Raw genomic sequence first — 25,545 nt, 5'->3', positions numbered from 1 at the left:
CAAACCACTTTTCAGTCAAAAAGATTCTGAAAGAGTGACACCAGCCTAAGGAGTTGATTATGCATCCCCAAGACCACTTGCAAATTCTTAAGAGCCCACCTCCCTCTCTTGCCAGAGAGCTAAACTAGACCTTAGATCACAATGATCCTGCCTCCAGCCACCTAAACTGCAGACCTTGCATGGCTTCATTTATCTTTGCAATTAAAACTGTTTGTGTGTATTTGTGCTTCATTTTTAATTTCTATCTCTCCAAAATCATTTGACATTAAGTTACTGTGACATATACTTGCACTCTAGGAGTCTCAGAGTGTGGCACTGGTCCTGCACAATTGTAGGCTCTAATACACTCTGCTTCATTTCTTTCAACAAGTGAAATTTTCACTATGTCAGTTATTTCTTTGTTAGTTAATTTGAGGTAGAGATGGAACCCTGATTTTAATATGCAGATTTATTTTAAAAATAGCAATAATTTATATTTCCAAGAACAAAACACTTTATATTTGAATGTTCTGCTTTGTAGGAGGTGTGGTTAATGAGAAGATACTGCGATAGCTCCAACACAGGCAGCTAGTTTGTTATGGACAGCTGATGAATCTTAATATTTTTAAAAAGCATTTAATAGTAAATGTTTATTTTTCCTCTCAGTCGCTTTCCTTTGCATTTTCTGGTTTTAAAGAAAAGGGAGAAGGGAATGTAAGAGAAATAAATTCATCAAAATGCTTCAAAAACTTTTCTGACAATATTTAAGGACCATAGACCTTGTGAAGACAAATGAGTGAAATGCTCTTTAGCATTCATCACTGTTATCTTGTTGCTGGAGCCCTCAAGAAAGACAGATTTCTGTGAGTGAGGTTGCAATGTTGAAGAACACACGGGTGTATGAAACCAACAAGTGCAGGCAGCATGGGGAAGTGTAGAGCAGAAGAGCCTCAGGGAGAGCCTCCTGCCTCTTTAGAATTTATACAAGTTGCTATCTCACATTTGCATTCTCATAGAGTGCCATTAAAGTTGATGTATAATTGAGGGCTACACATTTTTATATCACTATGCACCTGTTGAAGACAAGTGAGGTTCTACTCTCATGTTTCCTTAAACGCCCATGAAATTGAAATGTCCAGAGTGGTTCCAAAACACCACCAACAGTGATTGCTGTTAAAGGTAAAATTGTCAAAATAATCATCTTCCACATAAAACTCCTAATGCCTCTTTTATCCCCCATCCCTCATTTTTAAGATAGGAAAAGAATGTATATTGTGTTCTTGCAAGCAATAACTGTTAACAGTGTAAGGACTCCCTTGGATTTTGTACAACAAGGAGGCATGTTTACTAGCACCTTTATATTGGCAAAGTTGAAAGGATTAAAATTTGCTCCCCGAACATGAATTCTTGTGTAATACACAAATTGTCTCTATTATTTTTTTCTCTAACTTTTCGTTTTTCTTAAAATGGAACACTTTTCCCTCTCTTTGGCCCAGGAACGTGATGATTGGTATGCTCCTTCAGAGGCAGGCAGTTCTTGCACTATCACTGCTGGGATGTGCAGGCCAGTGCCTGGAATGCATGCCAATGTCCCTCTGTCATACACAAGGGAGCAAAAAGATGCTTCACAGGTAATTCCTTTCGTCCAAATGTTCAAGTCCTGGGTGTTGTTCTTCTCCCATTCCTGAAGTTGATTAGTGCGAATATAAATCTGGGATTCCAGCACATGGGTGGGCTTCAAGGCATCTGGCCATCCTCAAATTTCCCCAGACTTTTAACTATTCAATGTACAAAAAGGAAAAGAACTCACACAACTGCATAAAGTAAGATTAAACTTTATTCATGAAAAAAAAATGAAGGAAGAGACAAACGTCCTACTTTCTTATGGCAGATCTACCCCTAGGTGTGTCTGTTTTGCTGCTGAATCCTTTGATTTTTACTTTGGGATCAACACTGCAAAAATTAGCATGCATTATATTGTAAAAGCCAGAATTCTGATTACCTCTAACTTACATTCTGAGGACTTTTCAAAAGTTACTCTCCTAAATTTTAAGTTCCTATCTGCTCATTATTAAAATTGAAAATTGGTGCCATCTATTCCTAGGGACAAACAAAATTCAGTGTTTCCTTGAAGAAGTGTGAACACTCCAAAGATTGTCCTCTCTAGCAAAGGCTCAGTGGTAACCACTGTGACCCCTGTTTGTGGGAGATAAATGGACAGGTTGGATATTAGGACAGCCTTACACGCTTATATGGGGGTCCCAGGAAAGCACAATGCATGGAAGCCAGAGACTGGTAGGCTTCAGCCACCAAATGAGGGTGTGACACCACTAAGGACTTCCACTCCTCAGTCTCTAGGATGTCAGAAATATGCAAGTTGATGAAATCCACTGCACAAACTTTCAACTGATGTGCACTGTGGAAGTCAGCCAAGATGAGGATTTTGATGACATTCTTCACAGAGAGATTGCAGCAGAGGTGTTTCTCACACATGAGCTTCAGGCACCCCAGGCCATACCTGTCTGCAGCTGCCAGCAGATCAGGTGCCATTCTGCCAAGGTCTGGTGCCTTTCCAGTGTACATGAAGAACATTATTTCCTTGAAAACTTCAGGTTCCATATCACTGATTTCAACTCGATTGTTTTTGCTCTCCTGCATTTCATGTTGAAACATGGCCTTGAAAACTGGAGAACGAGCTGCTAAGATGGCTTTGTGAGCCTGGAATTCCTGGCCAGCCACAAAGAAGCAACAGTCTGCCAACAGGGAATTCTTCCACAGCCCTGCTAGATCACTTGCTAACCAATTCTCACAAGCCTTCACTATATTCTTGTTATTCAGGCTAAAACTGTCGGTAGTGTCTTTTGTCACTTTCACCTCACAGAAGAGGGTCAGCTTGTCATCAGGGAGTAGCCCATTGGTTGCATCCAAAAGAAAATCTCTAAGGATGAATTTTCTGAATCCCCATTCTGTGCCTGGATCAAATCTCTGAATTTCTTGACTCGATAGACCTTTGGTGTTCTGTCCTTTATCATTCACAATATAAAATGTGAATTTTGCCCAAGCTTCTCTCATCGGGCAGCTGATCAGTGCCAGACATAGGGACAGGTAATCTTTGCTTTCTTCATTGATCCCTTTTGGATATACTCGTAAGCACCATTTCAGGTTATCATTTGCTTCAGGTGAAAAGGTTGAACTTTCAATGGCACTACCTATTTCCTTTAGGGAAAAGCTAAAGATACTGATGGTCCACATGTAGGAGAATTTCACTACTTTGATCTCTGTGGCATGCTGGTTCTCAGCTACTGGCCCACTGGACATTTCTTGAATTCCTGACAGCAGCAGTGTGAAAGTGAAAGAAGGTCTCCCAGGTTTTCTTTCTTCACCAGACTGTAGACATGTCACTCCATTCAGCAGATCCAAGACAAGCAGGGAGATACGGCAGTCACAAACTAGATAGCCTGATGTGTAGATTTAAAAAATTAATTAATCAGACTTACATTTACCAATATTTACTTAATAATTAGTCACTATTCAGTCCTGTCTTGATTCCTTTAAAAAACAATTCACTAAAGAAATCCCCTTTTTAATATTTTTTGAGTACAGTTTGAGTTCTTCTGGAACAGATGTAACCCTTCCTTTTTTGCTTCCTTTTATGCAAAGGACTACAAGCAAGAGACACTTTCAAATTTCAAACAAAGAAATAAATGACAAATAAAAAAGAAATTCAAAAGTAGCAAAAAGTAATCTTTTTCTGTAGTGAGACAAAATACTGGTGGTGTAAGTATTAACTTAATCTGTTAATTTGAGTAAGCATGCCTAACTCCATGGGATTAGACCCACCCTAGGGTGGATACTCGCCTAAGTGGTATAAAAGGTGGGGATCCACCCTAGAGTGGGTATTCCTATGCTATTTAAATCCATTTGAGTTAGGCATGCTTTAATCAAATTAACACATTCAGTTAATACTTATACCACTATATATGCATATAATTTTACCACTCAGATGACTGTGGCATGAGAATCACTAAGCATTGAGTAGAGCTGGAACTCCACAGCAAAATTTAGTCCTACAAGCAGCAAATTACATTATTAAAAATCTACCTTCTGATGACATTCTATGACACAGTGCATCTTGTTTTGTTTTTTACTACTGGAGATTGAGCATAGAGACTGCCCACTGAATTACATGTCTTGTCCTTTTATTCATTTTATGGTGTTGAGATTCAGTCTAATTAATTCACTAGGCTTCCAAATTTGGGGTGCACTTTTCAGAGACCTCCTACGTAAATCCCCAAGAATGCTGGGATTATAAGACCATGCTAGTGTGCGTCTTGGTCAAATGTATCACTAACACCTTCCCATTACTATTAACATTCTGAAACAGTCCATGTGTTTGACGGGTAACTAGAGTGTACTTCAGAGAAACTGTGGCTCTGAAGCCATTGTTATATGGGCCAAATGAAACACCTTTCCTCATCTACGCTTTTGGCCTATGACACTGTATTGTACTTCACACAGAATTTTGGAATTTGTTGGGTTAAAAACCTTCCTCAGGATAAGAGAAAAAATGCTGTACCTCTCTCTATTGTCCCTGCTCTGGCATTAGGAGCCTGTGATTTGACCAGCAGATGTCTATCCCACTCACTTGCTCTCCTTTGCTCCCTCTTTGATCCCAAATAACTGGGACAATTCTCTTCAGTATTCTCCTGGTTTATCAATCCTTTGTCCTCCTCTCCTACATGAGAGCAGCCAGGCTAATCTGGGTAACTTCCCCAATCCATCCCATTTGATTCATATAGTTGCAACTGGGAACAAATAGTGCACCTGGAATCAACCAAAGTCGCTGACAGAGGGACCTGGGTTCCCTATTCTCATAAGCAGTATGCACATCAAGCCTTCTAGAGGAGTCATTTACTTGTGCCCTTTGGCTGGCTGACACAGGCCTGCCACCACTAGGGAAGATCAACAGCTGAAGAAAAACTGAGCCTCATGGAAGAGAAGCTTGCCCATGACAAGAGAGAATTATTTTTCAGGACAAGTGACAGAAAACTGTCCTTAATGACATCATGCCAATCTTGGAGCTCACCCACTGTCTGACTCCCCTTAAGCATGTCCAGTCAGTATTCTTATTGCTTTCTAATAGTAATGCCATGAAGATGAATTAAAATGAAATAGTGCTGCTTCCACAAGGGCTCCTTGTTGATGTAAATCTAAGATACTATGATACAGACCAATGTAAACTACCTAAATTATCCCTACCTGTGACTGGCAGTGCTCTCTAAATAAACAGATTTAGTGCAATGTAATCAAATCTGCAAAAAGTTCGAAGAATACTTACCAAAACTGCATGCAGAGTCACATATGGGAGACACAAAAAGTCTGTTGTCAGGCTGAAGACACAGAGAATCCTGTTGAAGGCTTGGATCTGAGTTGAGAAAGGTGTGATTTCTTCTGGAAAAGATGTAACTCTTCATTCTTGGCTTCCCTTTTATACCACTTAGGGGAGTATCCACCCTAGGGTGGGTCTAATCCCATGGAGTTAGGCATGCTTACTCAAATTAACAGATTAAGTTAATACTTACACCACCAGTATTTTGTCTCATTAAAGAAAAAGATTACTTTTTGCTACTTTTGAATTTCTTTTTTATTTGTCATTTATTTCTTTGTTTGAAATTTGAAAGTGTGTCTTGCTTGTAGTCCAAGCAAGCCTTACACTTTCCATCATCCTACTGCCTGAGACTGTTGTGTTCTGGGACTGTAAACAAGGCCACTGGTCTTTTTCTTCTATTGCCTAATTTCTAAAGAGTTAAAGCACGTTTCTGAAATTTGAGTATTCATGAATCAACAGCAGCTAGGCGGGGTGGTACACACCCCTAATCCCAGCACTCCAGAGGTTGAGGTTGGAGGATCCTTGCTAATTTAAGACCAGTGAGAACTATATAGCTAGATCATTTCTCACAAGGACATATAAAGAATCAACAGTAATCAAACTATGCATGAAGGAGGGAAAGAAATACAGAAAGACTTCTGAAGACTTGAGAGGAATTAAACTCCCATATCATCATAAAAATTCAGAAATTCTACAAAGGGAAATGTGAGAATATAAGGCTGCACTGCAGGAATCTTCGTGGATTTGAAGTTCCAAGTAAGAGTAAAAGGAATTGAATAGGCTGAACCCTATGGACACTCAATTCTGGTGGCCAAAACATGTGTTTAGGAAGAAATCCCCATTTAGGAGAAACTTCTGTGGAAGTACAATCCTACCTGAGTTTGTCAAGAACAGAAAGTGCCAGTGATTCTGAAATTTCAGTCCTAAATAAAGAAGAAATGTTATAAGCCCGGCATGGTGGCTAAAGCATGTAATCCCAGCTCTTGGGATTACCCAGGCTCAGGTTGGAGGATTGTTATGAATTGGAGCCCAGCCTGGGCTCCAAAGTGAGTTCAAGGCCAGCCTGAACTGCATAGCAAGACCCTGTGTCAACAAAAGACAAAAGAATGAAGAAAAAATGCTATGAAAACAACCAAAATGTTTATTGGAGGATGTGTCCAGCTACTCTCCTTCCACTTTGCCTCTACTAGAGAAATAATTATCTCATGGATTGTGTGTGGAGGATATCAATTGTAGGGTTACATTCATGTTTGAAGACATAGGATCCATTTACACACACACACGCACATACACACACACACATACATATACACACACAGATATTCAAACACACACTTCATGTCCCATGAACAAGCTAAAGCAAGCAGTTCATACAACTCAATGTAATGCAGTGGTATTATGATGATAAACAAGAATACAAAATAGAAATAAGCCACTGCATATTGGAGGTACAACCAAGTTACACATTTGGGAAAAAAGTATATTTTTAATAAAATATAGGTGAAATTTGAAGTAGTGTATCAGATAGAAAAGCTCTGAACATAATGTTGAAAACAGCACAATAACAACTTGAATATCCAAAAAAATTATCAATTTCTAAAGACGCTAAAATACCATTTTACAGGCTGCTTTTTTTTTTTTTTTTTAAGGAATGGTGTTGGGGATTATACCTTGGATTATCATACCAATTCAGATTGTTTTGTTTGAAACAAGGTCTCACAAAGTTCCTAAATTGCCTAGGCTTTATCAAATATTTTAGTAAACCTATTTCACTACCAGGTGGCTGAGATTACTTCGGCACAGCTAAATTGAAATTCTAAAACCAAATATCTCCACACAGCACTTTTATCTGCCACTTCAAGTACCTTTGGATTGACTGGTCACATGACTCTGTTCCAGTTAATCCAAATCATCAATCTGATGAGATTAGGAGTCTCCGACTTGGGAACTACACTTCTGAGTGGATTCATCCATGGATGTTCATAGTTGAATGGGCTGTTAAGAGTTGGGGCCCCCTGGAGCTGAGTTGCAGTGGCTGTTCCTGGGGTGGGGGAGAATCTCTCACTGCTCTTTCTCTTTGATCCTTTCCTTCTTGCCATGAAAACAACAGATTTACTCTACCAGGAATTCTTTCACAAAGTTTCTGCCTGGAGCCACCTAAACTCTGAAGACACAAATCAAACCCACCCCTCCTGCTTTATGTTATGTGTCAAGCATATTTGTCTCAACAATGGAAATGCTGACCAGGGGCTCAGTAGTTTGCACAGCTGCCTGAATTATTGCACATTGCCATGGTTTTGGTATGGTTTGAAATTTTTTTTGTTTGTTTTTGGTACTAGAGATCAAATTCATGACTACATGCTTGAGAAATAGGAGCTTAGGCTACTGAGCAAAGTCTTGTGCTGATTTGAACTCTTAAGTTTCATTTTCCAGGAACTGGGTTCATAGTGTAGCAGTAATAGAGTAATGAAACCTTAAAGAGTTAGAACCTACTACAAGTTAATTAGGATATCATAGCACTACAATCAGGGGTAGAGAAAGTCTGGCTCACTCAGGGGAGTAGCTGAAGCTGAAAATGGATCACATGTGTGGCCAAAGCAAGGCTAGTAGGAAGAACAGGGTCTTCCTGAGTCAACTCACAGGGCTTACTGCTCTAATTTGAAGATCATTGTGTGCCTGAGACAAGTTATAGGGATAAGTTCTTAGATGGAGAGGTTGCACATGATACTGAATCTCCCAGTGCTACATATAAATGTGCTACATCCAATGGAATGTGTCTTCCTCCTGCTCTTTCTCTCTCTCCTCCTGCTTTGTTGTAATTTCTATCAAGAAAGAGGCCTGCAAGTGGTCTCAGATTTCTGTACTGTGACCCTTGTGCTTTTTTCCCCATGCATACACCATTTGTATCCTAGGAAAATTGAAAGTTGCAACTCACGGGCATGGGTCCAATTACATAGGAATGAATTAATCTCCACAAGAATGAGTCATAACACTTGAGACTAATGCAGGCCATGAATAATTCAGTAGTAATAACTACTGTTATATCATCCATCCCTAGATTAGACAAATAGATGCCTGAAACATTCTCTTAAATCTCAAAAGCAATGAGCTAAGAAAATTACTTCAGAAACTACACTGCTTCATAAACGTTATTATATCAGCACAAAACACACAGAAATACCAGAATCTTTGAAGAAATGACTGATTCCACATATAGGGTATAGAAAAGATAAATGTCCCTGAGATGACTTCTTGTGTTTAAACCCACAATAAAAATGAATAATGATGAAATACTCTTGTCTGTAAGAAATCCTAGAGAAATTATGTGGATCCTTTTCATTTGCACACTTCCAAATAGAACCCAATCTCATCATCACACTCGCTGGACAAAAACCTTAGATAATATGGTTTATCTGCTCAAAATGTGCTCAGCTAAACACTAGAAAACCAAAAGTAGAATAGATACTGGTGCTGGTAAGCAGTTTCTCCCCTGTCAGGATTTATGTCTGTGTCCCCCAGGCCTCATGAGTTTGCATTGTTTATTTGTGATTGGTTCATTGCCTAGTGCTTGAATTGATGGTGTCAGTGCTCCACACACATAGGGGTGGAGCCAAGAAGTGATGTAATGGCAGGAAGAAGGTATGTCTTGCTTTTTGCTGGTTCCTGTTTGCTGTTTGCAGCCACCATGGCCTGTACCCCAGCCATGCCCACCTGACTTGGAGCCAACTGAGTGTGGACTCAAACCTCCAAAAACTATAAGAAATAAACCTTTCCTATTCCAGCTTGGGTTTCAGGTACTTTATGTCAGCAACAAGTAAAAAGTAACTAAGACAGAATTTGGTAAACAGGAACAGGGCCATTTGCTGTGAATTTACATGACCATGTTTTTTGAGAGGCTTAGGAAATGGCTTGTGAGCCGACTTTGGAAAGGTTCAAACATGTCACCTGGATGCATAGAGCTGGAACAGCTATGGCTGTTCTGTAGAAGAGATTCTGGCCAGAGCTCAGGAGACCATCAGGCTGCTAGAAAGCCTCATGGTAAAGATCAGGCTTGCGAGGTTTATGCTGGGAAGAAGGACTGCATTAGTTGTTGGACCCCCTCATGGTTTGTGTTATGGATTGGCAAAAAGTCTGTCTGCATTTTGCTCCTGCCTAGACACTTTGCCTGAGCCTGTGGCAAAGGTCAATGGACTGATTAATCTTGAAAAAGAAATTAAAAAGCAATCAAACCTTGAGGCTGTGGCAATACTATTGTTGGGGTCTTTCAGCCAGCTATATGTTTCAAATCAAGAGCAAAGTGCCCAGCAGGATAACTTACAATGCTGTGAGTTTGGCCAGAAGGAAAATTCCAGAAAAGCTGTGGATTGTAAAGACAGAGTTGAGATTTTGATTGTTGATGGGAAACAGAGAAATAAGAAAGATGGCCCCTGGGCATCCCAAAAAAGCCAGTCCCCACCCTTTGCAGCCTCATGTCAAAGATGAAAGAATTTGTTCAGAGGAGAAGGCTGCAGAGCACCATGCTCCATAATGGCAACAGAGGCCACATGAGGTTCCAGAATGGCGGCAAGGTAGAGAAGATTTACTCACAATCAGGAAAACTGAGCCCTGTGATTCAGGCAACTGACCCCTACAGCCAAGAGAGAGAAAAGCCTGGCTACTGCTTCAGCTAGCAGCAGACCTTGGCAGCATCCAAAAGGTGCTGATTTTAGGTGCAAGGAAAATGCACGAATTCTGAGGGTAAGATGGCTTCCACCTTGATTGCAAAGGGCCTCGGAGACCAAGCAGTCTAACCCTGGGAGGGCAATTTGTGAAGATGTAAAGGGGAAGTGAAAGGTGCACTGGAGACCCCAGTAGTTTGTAAAAGCCAGGAACGTGGATGATCCAAGGAAAGCAACAAAGAGCGAGCAAAGAGGATTTAAGAAAAAAGCTGCAGAAGCTGAAATCCCAGGAAGTGCCATGGGGGTGGAATCACCCAAGCCTTTTGGAGCTTGTAACCAGATTTCTTCAAATGCTGAGCATGGAACTCTAGGACTTAAGGTTTGTCCTGCTGGATGTTGAACTTGCTTTGTTTCCAATGCTTTATATTCCCCTGTTTGTAATTTTTGGAATGGTAATGTTTGTCTTGTGCCTTTGCATTTCAGAAACGCTTAACTTTGTTTCATTTGTACAGGGGGTTACAGTTCAGAGTTTGCCATAGATATTGGAGGAAATTTGGGACTTGGACTATTCAGCAATGCTGAAACTGTTAGGACTTTGGCATCTCTTGGAGGTGGACTAAATGTCTTTTGTATAAAAGATGTACATGAGTCCTGGGGGCCAGGGGTGGAATGTCATGGTTTATGTCTGTGTCCCCCAGGCCTCATGAGTTTGCATTGTGTATTTGTGATTGGTTCATTTCCTAGTGCTTGGATTGATGGTGTCAGTGCTCTACCCACATAGGGGTGGAGGCAGGATATGATGCAATGGCAAGAAGAAGGTATGTCTTGCTTTTGGCTGGTTCCTGTTTGCTGTTTGCATGCACCATGGGCTGTGGCTAGCCATGCCCACCTGCCTTGGAGCCAACTGAGTGTGGACTGAAAACTCCCAAAACTGTAAGAAATAAACCTTTTCTTTCACAGCTTGGCCTTCAGGTATTTTGTCTCAGCAATGAGTAGAAAGTAACTAAGACCTACACCTCATACTCTTCTATTTAATAACCAAATATAAATTACTGGGTGGACATTTACTCCAAAAACTTAAAGAAAAAGAGATAAATAGCATCTAGTTTCCAATGTAAGTAATAAGATGTGGACAAATTTCCATATATGTATTACATAAATATTACATTTTAAACTTGGAAAGCAATGATTAAGGATAATAATCAATTATAAAAAGTTGTAAATAAGTTAGCAGTTTCCCGTGTCTTTAAGTGATGAAGTGAATGTGTCCCAGTAAAAGAAAAGTGGTGGCTGAAAATGATGGGCTCAAAGACCCCAATGACTAAGCGTTTAGCCTTTTAGTTCAAAAGCAGAGCTGGATCCTGAGGGTATATAACACTTCTGAGTCAGGTAGAAAACTGGAACACACATCTGAGTATGTGAAAGCAGACAAAAGAGAAGCTTTTGAAAGAAGCAAGTGATATCTGTCTGTGAAGTGGTAGTCTTTCTTCCTTTCTTCTTCTTCCCTTTCCTTCTTCCTTCCATCCTTCCTTTATTAATTCCTTCTTTCTTTCCTTACTTTTTTTTTGGTTTTTGATCCAGGTTATTATAAAATGCCAAATGTCCTTGAAATTGCAGTGATTTTCCTGCCTCAGCCTACTGAATGCTGGCAGTATAGATGTGTGCTACCACATCCTGCAACTCAGGATTCTTGTTTTTGTAAATTTAAGGGGATAAAATTAAACACAACAAAACAAAACAAAATAGAACTTAGAGGAGATTTGCTTCTATTATCACTTTGAAGGCCAATACTTTTATCTGTGTTTTGCTTTGTTCTAAATAATGGTGTTATTTTAGCTTGTTGTTTTAACTTAGCTTCAATATCTGAAAATATGGACAACTTTTTTGAAGTGAACTAGAGACTCTAGGCCAGTCATTAGTGACTTCCCTGTTGTCTGGTATCGAAGACCTAAAATGCCTCTCTTATTGTGTTCAGATCAGTTTTATATTATGTTTTTTTATGACTTCTCTGTAAGCCAAGGCATGGACAAGTATTTGGAATAAAACAAGAGATGATTTTATAGATGGTGAAGATCTGAGTTCATCTAGCTTTGAAATTTATATCTCTTACATTGCTTTCTTATGTCCTATTTTGTTCTATTTCGTTGTGTTTAATTTTAACCCCTTCAAAATACAAACACAATAATTCTGAATTGCAAGGTGTTTTAGCACACATCAATAATCCCAGCACTCAGGAGGATGAGGCTGGAAAATCATTGCAATTTCAAGGCATTTGGCATTACATACTAACCTGAATCAAAAACCAAAAGAATGAAAGGAAAGCAGGAAGGAAGGAATGGAGGAAGGGAAGGAGGGAAGAAGGAAGGAAGGAAGGAAGGAAGGAAGGAAGGAAGGAAGGAAGGAAGGAAGGAAGGAAAGAAGGAAGGAAGGAAGGTAGGAAGGAAGGAAAGAAGGAAGGAAGGAATGTAGGAAGGAAGGAAGGAAGACGAAAGGAAGCCAGGAAGAAGGGCTACCACTTCAGGGATAGATATCACTTGATTTCTTCCAAAGCTTCTCTTTTGTCTGCTTTCACAAACACAGATGTGTGTTCCAGTTTTCTACCATCCTCAGTTTTGACATTTTCTCATTCTTGAATTTGCCTTTGGAGGTGGTTCCCCATGCAAACTTGTTGTTTTCCAGCTAGGCCTGCCATCAAGGATTCAATAGAAGGAGCCCTGAATCCCAACTCACTGTTTTCCAGATGGCACATTAGAGATGTACTGAAAGTTTTTATTGTATCTATTTCTTTTGAATTTGTTTTATTTTTTTTACTTTCTTGTACTACATACTTTTCAGGCATATTGTTCACAGTCAACATAGAGAATGTGCACCTGTGCATAAGATATCAAAATTATGCTTTATGCCCATGTTCTTCTCATCTGCCTTCATTCAATTTTACCTTCACCATTTACAATAATTTCCATTTTATAACTCAATCATTTCTTCATTTCCTTTCCTCGTCCTATTCTTTTCTTCTCTTCCCTATTTCAAAGAATTCTTCTTAATTCTCAACATTTATCCTCTATTGCATTCCTTAATTAACTTTCCATGCATCCAACAACAGAAACAATATGATATTTAATCTCTGGTGACCAACTTCTGTCACTTAGATTTATTTGTATTGAAATAGATAAAGAAAGAAGAAAAGAAAATAGAAAAAAGTAGAATAATAAGGAATTCAAAAAATTAACACTAAGAAATACCTAGTTGATATATTACATACTGATCTATGAGAATTAGTTCTTCAAGTTGCAAAATCAAAGCATAAAATATGGATAAACACTCAAACATTGAGAGTGCAGACTGTCTGTTCAGTTTTCCAACCAAAATTTAGTAACATGTACGTCTATATTAAACACTGTCATGGTTTATGTCTGTGTCCCCCATGCCTCATGAATCTGCAGTGTGCACTTGTGATCGTTTTATTGTCTAGTGCTTGGATTGATGGTGTCAGTGCTACACCCACATGGGGGTGGAGCTAGGATGTGATGTAACGGCAGGAAGAAGGTGTGTCTTTCTCTTTGCTGGTTTGAGATGGCTGTTTGCAGCCACTGTGAAAGGGGGCCCAGCCATGCCCGCATGCCTGGGAGCTAAATGAGTGTGGACTAAAACCTCCAAAAACTGTAAGAAATAATCCCTTCCTTTCCCAACTTGGGCATGAGGTATTTTGTCTCAGCGATGAGCATAAAGTAACTAAGATGGAATGTTGTACCAGGAGTAGTGTCATTTGCTGTAACTATACCTGACCATGTTTTTGAGAGGCTTTGGAAATTGCTTGTGGGAAGAGTTTGGAAAAGGTTTGACATGTTGCCTGGATGCATAGAGCTGGAGAACCTTATGCTGTTCTGTAGAGGAGAGTCTGGTCAGAGCTGCACACACCAGGAGGCTGATAGAAACCTCATGGTAAAGACCAGGCTTGGGAGGATTCTGCTTGGAAGGACTGCATTGGTTGTTGGACTCCACATGATGTGTGTTATGGCTTGGCAGAAAGTTTGTACGCATTTTGCTCCTGCCCAGAGACTTTGCCTCAGTCTGAGAAAAAGGGCAATGGATTGATTAATCTTGAAAAGGAAATTAAAAACAATCAAACATTCACACCGAGGCATGGCTCTTGTTGGGGGCTTTCAGCCAGCTTTATGTTTCTAATCAAGAGCAAAGAGCCCAGCAGGATAATTCACAATGCTGTGAGTTTGGCAAGAAGGAAAATTCCAGGAAGGCTGTGGATTGTAAAGACACAGTTGAGATTTTCATTCCTGAAGAGAAACAGAGAGATAAGAAAAATGACCCCAGGGAATTCCAGGTAGCAGGTCCCCACCCAGTGCAGCCTCATGGAAAATGTGAAACAATTTGCTCAGAGGGAAAAGCTGCAGAGTGCCATGCTCCAGAATGGTGACAGAGGCCAAGTGAGGTTCCAGAATGGCAACAGAGGCCACATGAGGTTCCAGAATGGCAACAGAGGCCACATGAGGTTCCAGAATGGCGGCAACATGGAGAAGTTTTCATCACAATCAGGTAAACAGAGCCCTGCGATCCAGGCAACTGACCCCTACAGCCAAGAGAGAGAAAAGACTGGCTACTGCTTCAGCTAGCAGCAAACCTTGGTGGCATCCATAAGGTGCTGATTTTAGGTGCAAGGAAAATGCACAAATTCTGAGGGTAAGAGGTCTTCTATCTCGATAGCAAAGGGCCTGCCTGGCCAAGCAGTGTGCCTCTGAGAGGGCAATTTGTGAAGATATAAGTGTGAAGCCAAAGGTGCAATGGAGACCCCAGAAGTTTGGGAAAGCCAGGAATGTGGATGATCCAAGGAAAACTGCAAAAAGCAAGCAGAGAGGAATTAAGAAAAAACTGCAGGAGTTGAAATTGCCAGAAGTGCCATGGGGGTGGAATCACCCAAGCCAACAAGATTGCTTCAGATTTTGAGCATGGAACTCTAGGACTTAATGTGTGTCCTGCTGGATATTGGACTTGCTTTGTTTCGAATACTTTATATTCCCCTGTTTTTAACTTTTGGAATGGTAATGTTTATCTTGTTGCTTTGCATTTCAGAACTGTTTAACCTTGCTTTGTTTATACAGGGGCTTACAATTAAGAGTTTGGCATAGAATTTGGAGGACACTTGGGACTTGGACTACTCAGCAGTGCTGAAACTTAGGACTTTAGCAACTCTTGGAGGTAGACTAAATGTCCTTTGTGTAAATGATGTACATGAGTCCTGGGGGCCAGGGGTGGAATGTCGTGGTTTATGTCTGTGTCCCCCAGGCCTCATGAGTTTGCATTATGTTCTTGTGATTGGTTTATTGTCCACTGCTTGGATTGATGGTGTCAGTGCTTCACCCACATAGGGGTGGAGCCAGGATGTGATGGAATGGCAGGAAGAAGGTAGATCTTGCTTTTTGCTTGTTCCTGTTTGCTGTTTGCAGCCACAATGGACGGCAGTCAGCCATGCCCTCCTGTCTCTGAGCCAACTGAGTCTGGACTGAAACCTCCAAAATCTGTAAGAAATAAACATTTCCTTTCCCAATTTGGACATCAGGTATTTTGTCTCAGTGAAGAGCATAAAGTAACTAAGACAAACACACACACACACACACACACACACACACACACACACACACACACATACAATTATACCCTTTAGAGCACTTTCCCTCCCTATAATTATCACAGTATCCATTATCCATTTAGGATCTATTATTTTTTCTGTGTTTTTACACTAGAAAGACAATGTGATATTTACTAATGGAACTCTTATTTCACTTATGAGGATAGTCTCAAGTTGCCTCCATTTACCTTCAAAGCCCTCAAGATCATCCTTTTATAGCTGAATAGTATTCCTTTGTTTAAAAATACCTCAACTCTGTCACTGATGAGCATTTTAGTTGTTTGCAGCATTTAGTGATTACAAATTATGCTGCTATAACCATGGGTGCAAATATATCATGGCCTCATTCAGTTTTGGATCCACATGTGCATCCACTTTTCTACAAATGAGTCAAGATTATCAGCCTTCCTGCCAGAGTACTATTCTGTGGTATAAATATACTTTGTGTTTCCTTTATGAAATGCTTATTTCTTCATTTCCTTTCATATTAAAACCACTCAACGACTCCTAATAGTTCAATCATATTAAAATCTGGGAAGTCTCTATTAGTTTTCAATTTTTAAAAATTTAACTTCAAGGAGATAAAGACAAAAGGGGACACAACAAAGCATATCAGAACAGAACAATGTAAGTAACACAGGGTTTAGAGGACAATAGTGAGTCTGTATTCTGCACCTCTACACAAGGCAATTGTGAGAATAACAGGCAAAACTACCCAAGCTATGCTTATTCAGGGTCCCAAGTAAGAGCAGAAGGAATTGCATAGTTTGATCATATAAATACTCAATTTTGGTGATCAAACATCTTGAACTGGTCTTGAATATCACGATTTCTATCAAAATTCTTGTCTTCCGTGTTCTAAGCAGAATCTCATGCTGCAAACAGTATAATGGGATATAGCTTTATCCATTAGGAGACATCCAAACATTTCCAAAATCTACCCACAAGAAATTCCCAAAGGCTCTTGAAATACATGGACAGGTATTCAAAGGAATCCATTCCTCTGGTGCCAGTTTCTCTGTTGGTTACTATTGTCTCATTGTTGAAACAAAATATTTGACCTTTAAATTAGGGACCCAAAGATTAACTCAGTTTACCATCTTTGGAGCCTTCAGTCTATAATCCACAGTCTACAAGTCAGAATGAAACATGGCAGATGGTATCAGATCTCAGCAGCAGAAACCAGCACAAGCAACAGCAGCAAAAGGAGAAGAATCTTTAAGTCACTTATATTTTATGTAGTCCACTCAAAAACTTGAATGTAGCACTTAAACCTAATATCCTAGATTTGGATCATGAGTCATTCAGGCACACTATAAGCCTGCCTCCATGATTGCATGGGACTTTGTGGAACCACCAGGCTCAAGCCACAACACAGGTTCACCCAGAGAGACAACTGTTATTGAATTAATCTCTGATAGTCCTTTCAACATAATCCATATGTACTGCTATATTAATATTGGCATGCAAAATATGACAGATTTGTTTCTTTAGGTACACCTAATGTATTTCTATCTCTGTCTCTGTCTCTCTCTGTCTCTCTCTGTCTCTCTCTGTCTCTCTCTCTCTCTCTCTCTCTCTCTCTATATATATATATATATATATATATATATATGTATAGCAGGGTGTGAACTCACAGACATGACACTTGCCAGGCAAACATGTACGCCAGTGAGTTAAATGAACAGTCCTATTGTTTCATAATTTTAATATCTGAAACTAACATAATTGTTAAGTATCAGTAAAATACAAAAATCAGTACAGTTCAAAATTATATATTTTCTGCCCTCCCTTGGACATCTTTATGTTCTAAATACTCTTTAAATTATAATGACTTTGTCTTATTTTATTTCTGTAAATTTTGACATTTCCAATATATGCTAAATGATGCTACAAATACTCCTGCATAAGGTGAAATGAGTTTCCTTATGCACAGATCTTTTTACAAAAATGCACCGCCATACTCACAGTCACACATACACCCAATAAGAGTGTCGTTAAGCTAATAAAATTCTACCACGTCAACTGACTTTCAATTAAATGGTAGAGGAAACTTTATTCAGAAAATTGAATAAGTGTCTTCATTAGGTACACTAGGGAGGTTTCTCATTAATGAAACATTTGTCAGTCTTGAAAGAAGAGCTTGAACAGGTTTCCATCTAATATTTTGTGCAGAAATTCTGGGTTTCTACAATGGCCTTCGACAATGATAAATCAACGGTGGGAAACTTGCTGCTACATCTAATCCATCAATTGGGCAGCTGTTACAGTCAGTTGGCCCCAAAATAGACCAGATTTTTTTTGTCTAAACTATAAGTAAACAAATAAAAAGAATTACATAGCATACATATCATAAAAATAATATTACTGTGTCTTTTGAGACCAAAAGATGAGATCAACAGGAATTGACAGAATGTAGACAGTAAAATGGAGGAGAAGGAGGAGCAGGAACCTCAATGATTCAGGCTTCATGTACTTTAGGAATCAGACTCAGGTGCCCTCCATAGTGTTCAGACAGCTGTACTCCAACTGCCTTCTCTGGTGGCCAGATCCCTCTGCCTGAAGGTGCCTCCCACTATGGTGAGAACCGTCTAATTCTCCTGGCATCCCCCACCATCTCTCATTAATTTCGATGATTCACTGTCCTAGTTAACTTACATATTGATAATCAAGATATTTGTTTTTATAGTAGAATGAAGGAAGGGGAGTGGGTCCCTCAGCTTCACTGTGTCCAACTGTACTGCCACCTGGAAACTTTGTTAATCTGTTTGCTTTAGTCATCTAAGTGTTGAAATATTTACCCGAAATGTCTTGTATTTTTATATTACTTTATTTTTATATCACTATGGACCTGTTGAAAACAACTGGGGTGCTACTCACATGTGTCCTTAAAGGCCCATGAAATTTAAATGTCCAGGGTGGTTCCAAAACCACACCAACAATGATTGTTGTTAAAGGTAAAAGGGTGGTACCCAGGCATCTTTGGATGACACAGATAGGCTGGTGAGGTGAGTTCAGTCTTGCCAAGTGCAGTTGGACCTTGTTTCCTTAAAAGGACTGAAAATTGATGAGAAATGCTTGTTGGTCTTCTGCCATCAACTAGTTTTTATAGCATGAGAAATCAAACAGTGGCATTTTCACCAGAATCTTTTGCTATTGTTTAAAACACATAAATCTACGTGACTGGGATTGTGATATAGGGAGACAATTCTTTCCTGGGTGCAAACCACTTTTCAGTCAAAAAGATTCTGAAAGAGTGACACCAGCCTAAGGATTCGATTATGCATCCCCAAGACCACTTGCAAATTCTTAAGAGCCCACCTCCCTCTTTTGCCAGAGAGCTAAACTAGACCTTAGATCACAATGATCCTGCCTCCAGCCACCTAAACTGCAGACCTTGCATGGCTTCATTTATCTTTGCAATTAAAACTATTTGTGTGTATTTGTGCTTCATTTTTAATTTCTATCTCTCCAAAATCATTTGACATTAAGTTACTGTGACATATACTTGCACTCTAGGAGTCTCACAGTTTGGCACTGGTCCTGCACAATTGTAGGCTCTAATACACTCTGCTTCATTTCTTTCAACAAGTGGAATTTTCACTATGTCAGTTATTTCTTTGTTAATTTGAGGTAGAGATGGAACCCTGATTTTAATATGCAGATTTATTTTAAAAATAGCAATAATTTATATTTCCAAGAACAAAACACTTTATATTTGAATGTTCTGCTTTGTAGGAGGTGTGGTTAATGAGAAGATACTGCGATAGCTCCAACACAGGCAGCTAGTTTGTTATGGACAGCTGATGAATCTTAATATTTTTAAAAAGCATTTAATAGTAAATGTTTATTTTTCCTCTCAGTCGCTTTCCTTTGCATTTTCTGGTTTTAAAGAAAAGGGAGAAGGGAATGTAAGAGAAATAAATTCATCAAAATGCTTCAAAAACTTTTCTGACAATATTTAAGGACCATAGACCTTGTGAAGACAAATGAGTGAAATGCTCTTTAGCATTCATCACTGTTATCTTGTTGCTGGAGCCCTCAAGAAAGACAGATTTCTGTGAGTGAGGTTGCAATGTTGAAGAACACACGGGTGTATGAAACCAACAAGTGCAGGCAGCATGGGGAAGTGTAGAGCAGAAGAGCCTCAGGGAGAGCCTCCTGCCTCTTTAGAATTTATACAAGTTGCTATCTCACATTTGCATTCTCATAGAGTGCCATTAAAGTTGATGTATAATTGAGGGCTACACATTTTTATATCACTATGCACCTGTTGAAGACAAGTGAGGTTCTACTCTCATGTGTCCTTAAACGCCCATGAAATTGAAATGTCCAGAGTGGTTCCAAAACACCACCAACAGTGATTGCTGTTAAAGGTAAAATTGTCAAAACAATCATCTTCCACATAAAACTCCTAATGCCTCTTTTATCCCCCATCCCTCATTTTTAAGATAGGAAAAGAATGTATATTGTGTTCTTGCAAGCAATAACTGTTAACAGTGTAAGGACTCCCTTGGATTTTGTACAACAAGGAGGCATGTTTACTAGCACCTTTATATTGGCAAAGTTGAAAGGATTAAAATTTGCTCCCCAAACATGAATTCTTGTGTAATACACAAATTGTCTCTATTATTTTTTCTCTAACTTTTCGTTTTTCTTAAAATGGAACACTTTTCCCTCTCTTTGGCCCAGGAACCTGATGATTGGTATGCTCCTTCAGAGGCAGACAGTTCTTGCACTATCACTGCTGGTATGTGTAGGCCAGTGCCTAGAATGCATGCCAATGTCCCTCTGTCATACACAAAGGAGCAAAAAGATGCTTCACAGGTAATTCCTTTCGTCCAAATGTTCAAGTCCTGGGTGTTGTTCCTCTCCCATTCCTGAAGTTGCTTAGTGCGAATATAAATCTGGGATGTCCAGCACATGGGTGGGCTTCAAGTCATCTGGCCATTCTCAAATTTCCCCAGACTTTTACTATTCAATGTACAAAAAGGAAAAGAACTCACACAACTGCATAAAGAAGGATTAAACTTTATTCACGAAAAAAAAAAAATGAAGGAAGAGACAAACATCCTAATTTCTTATGGCAGATCTACCCCTAGGTGTGTCTGTTTTGCTGCTGAATCCTTTGATTTTTACTTTGGGATCAACACTGCAAAAATTAGCATGCATTATATTGTAAAAGCCAGAATTCTGATTACCTCTAACTTACATTCTGAAGACTTTTCAAAAGTTACTCTCCTAAATTTTAAGTTCCTATCTCCTCATTATTAAAATTGAAAAATGGTGCCATCTATTCCTAGGAACAAACAAAATTCAGTGTTTCCTTGAAGAAGTGTGAACACTCCAAAGATTGTCCTCTCTAGCAAAGGCTCAGTGGTAACCACTGTGACCCCTGTTTGTGGGAGATAAATGGACAGGTTGGATATTAGGACAGCCTTACACGCTTATATGGGGGTCCCAGGAAAGCACAATGCATGGAAGCCAGAGACTGGTAGGCTTCAGCCACCAAATGAGGGTGTGACACCACTAAGGACTTCCACTCCTCAGTCTCTAGGATGTCAGAAATATGCAAGTTCATGAAATCCACTGCACAAACTTTCAACTGATGTGCACTGTGGAAGTCAGCCAAGATGAGGATTTTGATGACATTCTTCACAGAGAGATTGCAGCAGAGGTGTTTCTCACACATGAGCTTCAGGCACCCCAGGCCATACCTGTCTGCAGCTGCCAGCAGATCAGGTGCCATTCTGCCAAGGTCTGGTGCCTTTCCAGTGTACATGAAGAACATTATTTCCTTGAAAACTTCAGGTTCCATATCACTGATTTCAACTCGATTGTTTTTGCTCTCCTGCATTTCATGTTGAAACATGGCCTTGAAAACTGGAGAACGAGCTGCTAAGATGGCTTTGTGAGCCTGGAATTCCTGGCCAGCCACAAAGAAGCAACAGTCTGCCAACAGGGAATTCTTCCACAGCCCTGCTAGATCACTTGCTAACCAATTCTCACAAGCCTTCACTATATTCTTGTTATTCAGGCTAAAACTGTCGGTAGTGTCTTTTGTCACTTTCACCTCACAGAAGAGGGTCAGCTTGTCATCAGGGAGTAGCCCATTGGTTGCATCCAAAAGAAAATCTCTAAGGATGAATTTTCTGATTCCCCATTCTGTGCCTGGATCAAATCTCTGAATTTCTTGACTCGCTAGACCTTTGGTGTTCTGTCCTTTATCATTCACAATATAAAATGTGAATTTTGCCCAAGCTTCTCTCATTGGGCAGCTGATCAGTGCCAGACATAGGGACAGGTAATCTTTGCTTTCTTCATTGATCCCTTTTGGATATACTCGTAAGCACCATTTCAGGTTATCATTTGCTTCAGGTGAAAAGGTTGAACTTTCAATGGCACTACCTATTTCCTTTAGGGAAAAGCTAAAGTTACTGATGGTCCACATGTAGGAGAATTTCACTACTTTGATCTCTGTGGCATGCTGGTTCTCAGCTACTGGCCCACTGGACATTTCTTGAATTCCTGACAGCACCAGTGTGAAAGTGAAAGAAGGTCTCCCAGGTTTTCTTTCTTCACCAGACTGTAGACTTGTCACTCCATTCAGCAGATCCAAGACAAGCAGTGAGATATGGCAGTCACAAACTAGATCGCCTGATGTGTAGATTTAAAAAATTAATTAATCAGACTTACATTTACCAAGATTTACTTAATAATTAGTCACTATTCAGTCCTGTCTTGATTCCTTTAAAAAACAGTTCACTAAAGAAATACCCTTTTCAATATTTTTTTGAGTACAGTTTGAGTTTTCTGCAACAGATGTAACCCTTTCTTTTTTGCTTCCTTTTATGCAAAGGACTACAAGCAAGACACACTTTCAAATTTCAAACAAAGAAATAAATGACAAATAAAAAAGAAATTCAAAAGTAGCAAAAAGTAATCTTTTTTCTGTAGTGAGACAAAATACTGGTGGTTTAAGTATTAACTTAATCTGTTAATTTGAGTAAGCATGCCTAACTCCATGGGATTAGACCCACCCTAGGGTGGATACTCGCCTAAGTGGTATAAAAGGTGGGGATCCACCCTAGAGGGGGTATTCCTATGCTATTTAAATCCATTTGAGTTAGGCATGCTTTAATCAAATTAACACATTCAGTTAGTACTTACACCACCATATATGCATATAATTTTACCACTCAGATGACTGTGGCATGAGAATCACTAAGCATTGAGTAGAGCTGGAACTCCACAGCAAAATTTAGTCCTACAAGCAGCAAATTACATTATTAAAAATCTACCTTCTGATGACATTCTATGACACAGTGCATCTTGTTTTGTTTTTTACTACTGGAGATTGAGCATAGAGACTGCCCACTGAATTACATGTCTTGTCCTTTTATTCATTTTATGGTGTTGAGATTCAGTCTAATTAATTCACTAGGCTTCCAAATTTGGGGTGCACTTTTCAGAGACCTCCTACGTAAATCCCCAAGAATGCTGGGATTATAAGACCATGCTAGTGTGCGTCTTGGTCAAATGTATCACTAACACCTTCCCATTACTATTAACATTCTGAAACAGTCCATGAGTTTGATGGGTAACTAGAGTGTACTTCAAAGAAACTGTGGCTCTGAAGCCATTGTTACATGGGCCAAATGAAACACCTTTCCTCGTCTCCGCTTTTGGCCTATGACACTGTATTGTACTTCACACAGAATTTTGGAATTTGTTGGGGTAAAAACCTTCCTCAGGATAAGAGAAAAAATGCTGTACCTCTCTCTATTGTCCCTGCTCTGGCATTAGGAGGCTGTGATTTGGCCAGCAGATGTCTATCCCACTCACTTGCTCTCCTTTGCTCCCTCTTTGATCCCAAATAACTGGTACAATCCTCTTCAGTATTCTCCTGGTTTATCAATCCTTTGTCCTCCTCTCCTACATGAGAGCAGCCAGGCTAATCTGAGTAACTTCCCCAATCCATCCCATTTGATTCATATAGTTGCAACTGGGAACAAATAGCGTACCTGGAATCAACCAAAGTCACTGACAGAGGGACCTGGGTTCCCTATTCTCATAAGCAGTATGCACATCAAGCCTTCTAGAGGAGTCATTTACTCATGCCCTTTGGCTGGCTGACACAGGCCTGCCACCACTAGGGAAGATCAACAGCTGAAGAAAAACTGAGCCTCATGGAAGAGAAGCTTGCCCATGAGAAGGGAGAAATATTTTTCAGGACAAGTGACAGAAAACTGTCCTTAATGACATCATGCCAATCTTGGAGCTCACCCACTGTCTGACTGCCCTTAAGCATGTCCAGTCAGTATTCTTATTGCTTTCTAATAGTAATGCCATGAAGATGAATTAAAATGAAATAGTGCTGCTTCCACAAGGGCTCCTTGTTGATGTAAATCTAAGATACTATGATACAGACCAATGTAAACTACCTAAATTATCCCTACCTGTGACAGGCAGTGCTCTCTAAATAAACAGATTTAGTGCAATGTAATCAAATCTGCAAAAAGTTCGAAGAATAACTTACCAAAACTGCATGCAGAGTCACATATGGGAGACACAAAAAGTCTGTTGTCAGGCTGAAGACACAGAGAATCCTGTTGAAGGCTTTGATCTGAGTTGAGAAAGGTGTGATTTCTTCTGGAAAAGATGTAACTCTTCATTCTTGGCTTCCCTTTTATACCACTTAGGCGAGTATCCACCCTAGGGTGGGTCTAATCCCATGGAGTTAGGCATGCTTACTCAAATTAACAGATTAAGTTAATACTTACACCACCAGTATTTTGTATCACTACAGAAAAAAGATTACTTTTTGCTACTTTTGAATTTCTTTTTTATTTGTCATTTATTTCTTTGTTTGAAATTTGAAAGTGTGTCTTGCTTGTAGTCCAAGCAAGCCTTACACTTTTCATCATCCTACTGCCTGAGACTGTTGTTTTCTGGGACTGTAAACAAGGCCACTGGTCTTTTTCTTCTATTGCTTAATTTCTAAAGAGTTAAGGCAGGTTTCTGAAATTTGAGTATTCATGAATCAACAGCAGCTAGGCGGGGTGGTACACACCCCTAATCCCAGCACTCCAGAGGGTGAGGTTGGAGGATCCTTGCTAATTTAAGACCAGTGAGAACTATATAGCTAGATCATTTCTCACAAGGACATATAAAGAATCAACAGTAATCAAACTATGCATGAAGGAGTGAAAGAAATACAGAAAGATTTCTGATAGACTTGAGAGGAATTAAATTCCCATATCATCACAAAAACTCAGAAATTCTACAAAGGGAAATGTGAGAATATAAGGCAGCATTGCAGGAATCTTTGTGGATTTGAAGTTCCAAGTAAGAGTAAAAGGAATTGAATAGGCTGAACCCTATGGACACTCCATTCTGTTGGCCAAAACATGCTTTTAGGAAGAAATCCCCATTTAGGAGAAACTTCTGTAGAAGTACAATCCTACCTCAGTTTGTCAAGAACAGAAAGTGCCAGTGATTCTGAAATTTCAGTCCTAAATAAAGAAGAAATGCTATAAGCCGGACATGGTGGCTAAAGCATGTAATCCCAGCTCTTGGGATTACCCAGGCTCAGGTTGGAGGATTGTTATGAATTGGAGCCAAGCCTGGGCTCCAAAGTGAGTTCAAGGCCAGCCTGAACTGCATAGCAAGACCCTGCATAGCAAGACAAAAGAATGAAGAAAAAATGCTATGAAAACAACCAAAATGTTTATTGGAGGATGTGTCCAGCTACTCTCCTTCCACTTTGCCTCTACAAGAGAAATAATTATCTCATGGATTGTGTGTGGAGGATATCAATTATAGGGATACATTCATGTGTGAAGACTTAGGATACATTTACACACACACACGCACAC

The 25,545-nt window shown here is 39.6% G+C and overlaps 2 protein-coding genes across 2 annotated transcripts; both read right to left on the bottom strand.

The window, feature by feature from the left end:
* Window positions 1-2,208: 2,208 nt before the first annotated feature.
* Window positions 2,209-3,297, bottom strand: LOC134472322 (speckle-type POZ protein-like). The gene has a single exon (XM_063233646.1). The coding sequence runs from the start codon at window positions 3,295-3,297 to the stop codon at window positions 2,209-2,211; it is 1,089 nt and encodes a 362-aa protein (XP_063089716.1).
* A 17,798-nt stretch (window positions 3,298-21,095) lies between these two features.
* Window positions 21,096-22,184, bottom strand: LOC100731289 (speckle-type POZ protein-like). Its single transcript, XM_063233645.1, has one exon. The coding sequence runs from the start codon at window positions 22,182-22,184 to the stop codon at window positions 21,096-21,098; it is 1,089 nt and encodes a 362-aa protein (XP_063089715.1).
* Between the last annotated feature and the right edge of the window lie 3,361 nt (window positions 22,185-25,545).

This window comes from Cavia porcellus, unplaced genomic scaffold (assembly GCF_034190915.1).
Source record: "Cavia porcellus strain 051 isolate PalLab524CR breed Dunkin Hartley unplaced genomic scaffold, mCavPor4.1 scaffold_23, whole genome shotgun sequence".
Taxonomy (NCBI): domain Eukaryota; kingdom Metazoa; phylum Chordata; class Mammalia; order Rodentia; family Caviidae; genus Cavia; species Cavia porcellus.
Note: the sequence above shows the minus strand (reverse complement) of the source record. Positions and strands in the feature narration are given on the sequence as shown.

Bases quoted from the DNA above. Each gene is read 5' to 3' on its own strand.
- LOC134472322 (XM_063233646.1), bottom strand. From the start codon at position 3,297: ATGTCCAGTGGGCCAGTAGCTGAGAACCAGCATGCCACAGAGATCAAA.
- LOC100731289 (XM_063233645.1), bottom strand. From the start codon at position 22,184: ATGTCCAGTGGGCCAGTAGCTGAGAACCAGCATGCCACAGAGATCAAA.